General features: G+C 29.2%; 1 protein-coding gene across 1 annotated transcript; it reads right to left on the minus strand.

The window, feature by feature from the left end:
• Positions 1-3,952: 3,952 nt before the first annotated feature.
• LOC140450831 (uncharacterized) lies at positions 3,953-4,453 on the minus strand. Its single transcript, XM_072544505.1, has one exon. It carries the CDS (start codon positions 4,451-4,453, stop codon positions 3,953-3,955), a length of 501 nt encoding a protein of 166 aa, XP_072400606.1.
• Positions 4,454-6,064: the final 1,611 nt, after the last annotated feature.

The following is a 6,064-nucleotide window of genomic DNA, read 5'->3' on the forward strand; positions in this document are numbered from 1 at the left end:
GAAACTTTGAATAAAGTCAATGAAAGCTGAAAAAATTGTTGTTTATCGTTAAATAAATAAATATTTAAACTAAGATATCTTTATTTTTAAAAAGTACGGTCGGCGGAAAAGTTTTGTAACGAACTCGTGAATTAAAATGGCGAATAACAATCTCGAACATTAACGCGCTCGCTTCGCTCACGCGTTAAAATATCTCAATTGTTAATCGCCCTTATTAATACACTTGTTGGTTAAATAACTATTAATTGATTTTAAATTATTGTGACCTAGTTTTAGTGTTTTTGTGTTTATTTTTTGTCTATGTTAGTGTTAATTTTAATTTTATGCTATGTATGTGAGTAATTAAGATTTTATATTTTTGTATCATACGATTGTATTTAAATTGGGCAATTTCTCGTAGACAAATAAATAAATTAATTAATTAATTTCAAAAAGTTAACTATGTTTATATTAGTGAAAAGTTGAAAAACAACACATACTTCAAAGAGCTTAACGTTACATATAAGTAAATTTACAATTATTCCAAGCTGTTTTTATCAAACATAGACAAAGTAACTGACTTAAATATAAATTTGTCAAAATGCTATACAGCAGATAATCATTTATCAATATCTTCCTTTAATTTCAGTAATTGCACCATTTCGAATATTAATGTTTACTATAATAAAACTACCACTAAGGAAACTTTGAATAAAGTCAATGAAAGCTGAAAAAATTGTTGTTTATCGTTAAATAAATAAATATTTAAACTAAGATATCTTTATTTTTAAAAAGTACGGTCGGCGGAAAAGTTTTGTAACGAACTCGTGAATTAAAATGGCGAATAACAATCTCGAACATTAACGCGCTCGCTTCGCTCACGCGTTAAAATATCTCAATTGTTAATCGCCCTTATTAATACACTTGTTGGTTAAATAACTATTAATTGATTTTAAATTATTGTGACCTAGTTTTAGTGTTTTTGTGTTTATTTTTTGTCTATGTTAGTGTTAATTTTAATTTTATGCTATGTATGTGAGTAATTAAGATTTTATATTTTTGTATCATACGATTGTATTTAAATTGGGCAATTTCTCGTAGACAAATAAATAAATTAATTAATTAATTTCAAAAAGTTAACTATGTTTATATTAGTGAAAAGTTGAAAAACAACACATACTTCAAAGAGCTTAACGTTACATATAAGTAAATTTACAATTATTCCAAGCTGTTTTTATCAAACATAGACAAAGTAACTATTTTCACAGACAACAAAAAAGCACTATTTAACAGTATTTTTGTAAAAATATGCGTTTTACTCTAAAAATAAGGTTTTTTTGCAGCACTTACTCGAAACAAATGTTATGCTCTATGATACTTTCTAAATTATATTTAGTTTAGACTGCAGTTACTCACTAACCAAAACAACTATCAGTATGACTTTGCACGGTAGGCTTCCTTATGTTTGTTTTGAATGCTTTATACCGTCATCTATGTGATTGTAGTCAAAATGAAACTTAGTAAAGCCGACTAAATACATCTGCAAGTGTGACATAAAATTAACACTAGGTCATAATGGGTCATATATTCTTCTCCATCTGCCTTTTTTATTTTTCTCCTTTGTATATATGTCAAGATTGTTCTGCCTAAAGTAGCCAATTCGCTGTCTTCACTTTGAATAAGTAACCAGATTTCAGATCCATATGTAAATACTGGATGTATTAAGGTTTTGTGCAATTGGAATTTTCTTTTTTTTTGTAATATCTCATCTTGGGTGTTTAATTGAGCCCTGAATGATTGGTGATAATGAATTGGGTGTGAATGGTTGGTTTTGCTATGTTAGATGCTATTTAGCCAGATTCCAGTGTATTGTTTATTTTATCTAGGTACTTATCTACTGCTACTCTATTATTGTACTTTCACTATATATGTTTTGAATTTATATAGTAATCTTCTGTCTTTCTCTTGTACCTATATTCAACTAGAATTTGTTTATTCTGAGAATATATTATTGATCCTTGTAAAATGTTAGATATACCTATTCTTTTTCATTTTATTTCTAAATATGTATTTTTATATTCAATTTTAAAATAAATGACTATGAGTTTTCCTCCTTTTAAATAAGTGTTTATTTGATAAACCTTTCCTTACCAAATATAAAATTAATTACACATGTAAATAGAAATACATATACTATTTATGTAGATGACATAGTCTTCTTAACAAGAAGAAACTGGAGTTGTTTGGGAATTTGAAAAGTGAAGCAAGAAAATTACTAATGTTAATGGTATCTATAAATTTTAGTTTTTTACATATAAAGCATTTTAAGATATATATATATATATATATATATATATATATATATATATATATATATATATATATATATATATATATATATATATATATATTATATAAAATATTACCAAAAAAATTACCAGTCTAATCCCACCTAGTTTTTGCGCTTTTGTTTATACATATTCAGTTAATAATTAAAGTGTATTAATTTCTCGTATTACCGTAAATAAAAATTTGTGAACTTATTGGAGAAAATCTGTAATTTTAATTTAATCGGAACTACTTTATCCAACATGGCAATCTGTATTTTGCGAACTGCTGTTTTGAAAAGATTTGTGGTTGTTGTGTTGAACCATGTACGTAGATTTTTTAGCCAGAAAATCCTTCGCCTTTCTGGTTCACGTTTTCTATCCACTTTTCCAGTCAAGATTAGTTGCAGAAGTTCATATCTTTCGCTGTTCCTCATGATGTGACCGAGGTATTCTATTGTGGTTAGCAGGTCTTTTTCTTTTTGCATTCTCAACAAAACATCCTGATTAGTAACGTGGTCGGTATAAGATATCTTCAGAATTCGACGATAAAGCCACATTTCAAAAGTCTCAATTTTCTTGCAATTATAGACTTTTATGGAAGGTTATTACTCTGGTTTGAATCCACCAATTGGAACAGGTGGACTAATAATTATTCATATTGGATCTGAAACTGGCTTTGTAAATGGTGGTTTTTTAGAATGTACTTCAAGAACCACCAAAGAGTATCATGAGAATAGAGGTATGTATTTGAAGAATATTTAATGGTATCAGACGGTTAGTAACATACCGCAAAATTCTGTTATAGTAATGGATAATGTTAATTGCCATTGTTGTTTAATTAAAAAACTACCAACTTTGGCTTTATAAAGGCATTATTTACTTAATTAGTTAAAAGGAAAAGAGATCACATTTGATAAAACGATGGTTAAAAAAGAACTCATGAATTATTGTTCAATAACACAAACAAAAGTATAAAAAATATGTAATCAATGAGAAAGCTAAAAATGACAGAATAACTGTACTTCGTTTATCCCATATAATTACTGTCAACTTAACCCTATAGAGCTAGTATGGGCACATGTAAAGGGTGACATAGCGAAAAACAACAGTTATTGAAGAAATAACTGTTGTATCAAGACGTAGCGAGAAACAAACTACATACATTCAAATTAGTTGGTGAAAAGAATGTTGAGGAAGCTTTATCGAAAGTCACTGCAGAAAATTGGAAAGTATGTAGGTACACATACAGCATGCAAAAAGGATGAAGAAAAGTTAGGGAACTTAGATTTGTTAGTTGACTAATGCTTATTAGAAACCAATTATCATTGCACCAAAAAACCAAGTTCAGATTCATATGATGATCATAAACACGATATGATATATTAGGTATGTGAACTGTGATATTTATTTTTATTCGACCCAAGGAGAACAGCATATAGCAAATTCAAATATTTGGTGAGTGACAATAATTGATAAAGAGGAATGAAATACAAAAGAGACTATTAAAAGTAGGTAGTGCAATGGTATAATGTTCGTGACTATTGGCATTGTATGCTTGTAACACTTGGATAATGAATAAGAAAGATAAAATGAAAATATACATCTAGAGAAGGAAATTACTTTGAAGATACAAGTGATACAATTTATTCATCTTCTGAAGAACTTGTGTTACTGTCATTGCCAATTGGAATTATTAACGGCTCTATTACACTATCCATGATGCCATCTAATTTAGACATTTTTTCCTCCACTTTGAGAATGTGATTAACACAATTTTGCCAATGTGTTGTGGTTACATTCTCGAGAGCTTGTAACAGAAGTTTTTTTACTTCTTTAAGTTTAAATGTCGTGTTTTTAAGTGCCACTTCATTTTTCACCTGGGCCCAAATTTTCTCAATGGGATTCAACTCGCAATGATATGGAGGCAGCCGCAGTACAATTTGACCATTTGTTTTAGCCATATCATCAGTTACATACATATTATACTTATCTTTATTTACACGTACAAGATGTAAAAGTTCTGACCTAACCATCTCCATATCAAAAGGAATGTTTTTTATTTGTAACCATTCTTGCATATATTTCTTTGTTGAATGATGTCGGAATTTTTCTACTTTTCGGCTGTGATATGATGCATTATCCATTACAATGATAGCGTTTTTTGGTAATTTTTGCAAGATATTATTAAACCAATTTTCAAAAACAGATGCATTCATTTCTTCATGGTAATCCTCTGTCTTTCTTCCCTCAAAAAGTAAAACCCCTTCATTAACAAATCCTAACTCTGATCCAACATGTAAAACTATGAGGCGTTTTCCTTTCCCCGATGGGTTTTTCAAACCAGTAGACAGTTATGACACAGTCTCCCACACTTTATCTTTGGTGTGACCTTCATTTACCCATGTTTCGTCAAGGTAATAAATGGGCCTACCTTCACTTCTGTACCTTTTTTATAGAAGTTAGGTAATTACGCCTCCATCTGCTAACATCATCACGTTCAATTAGAATACTTGTTCGACTTCTCTTCAAGTACCTACAAAATAATAGAATGTTACATTTAGACCAGGGCAGATCTGTGAAAAAAGTCTGTTTTTGGATATGAGAGGTGGCATGTGGCATTCGGATTTTTGCAGAAAAAGTTAGGTAATAACTTCAATAATAACAATTGACTCATGCTCCCTCTCAAAAATGCCCGGAACATTAATAAAAACATTAAAATATTTAAAAATTACTAAAAATATCGATTTTTGTCTACTTTCTTTGCTCATAACTTTAAAACTATTAATTTTGGAGGAAAGTCGTACATAAATAAAACAAAGATAATTCAATTTCCTATTATATATGAGTGGTTAAAAATGTCTTCCAACCATTTAGGTTGTACTTAGGTCCTTCGTAATTGGTTTAGAAAATTTTTATAATCTACTCAAACCGTCCACCAAATTTGAAATTTTTTAAAAACTTTTAGAACAAACATTAGACCATTTAGATGTTTGCAAATTTTTTTAAATATAAAGACGCACTCTACCGGTCTAATACACTACAGAATTGAAATCGTATTATTTAGGCGGTCTCAGCAATGTTTTAAAGTTATAAACAACTTTTTTGCTTATAAACAAATAGATTATTGAAAAAACCATACTGGAACAGACTCGGTAGACGCTTCTTGTAAAAGAAAAAAAGTTGAATTGCGAGGAGTAGTTCCTGAGGTACAACCGGTCAAATTTAACCGGTATTTGCAACGAAGCTATACTTACCTAAACAGTAGGATGGTAACTTTTGAACCATTACCTTATTTTTTCGGTTCTTTCTCTATACATTTTTTCATATGTTTAAAACACTCATACCATATAATAATAAAAATCTTATATTTGTTGCATATATTTAAGTTTGTATTACAGATGGTAAGAAAGAAAATATGATGGCAATGAGGCAATGGCAGATGAAGGATGAAGAGAACCGCATGATGGCAGAAGGTTAAGGTTAAGATTCGTAGCTTTGAGTATTAGTATTATAAAAGAATATGTATTATATTCTTTGATTGTACTTACATACATATTAAAATAAAGTAGTTTCATGTAATATATATTTCATTCTACACTACATACACAGTACACAACAATTGGCGACGAGGATTAATAAATTTTTACTTTTACGTACAATACAAAAGTGAAAAACGATAAATTATGGAAGCCGCAACTACCAGTACATTACAAATTCATTCTACATTTACAGTGGAATCGTTTAATGAATCAGTT

The sequence above is a fragment of the Diabrotica undecimpunctata genome, chromosome 9 (genome assembly GCF_040954645.1).
Source record: "Diabrotica undecimpunctata isolate CICGRU chromosome 9, icDiaUnde3, whole genome shotgun sequence".
In the NCBI taxonomy this organism is placed as follows: domain Eukaryota; kingdom Metazoa; phylum Arthropoda; class Insecta; order Coleoptera; family Chrysomelidae; genus Diabrotica; species Diabrotica undecimpunctata.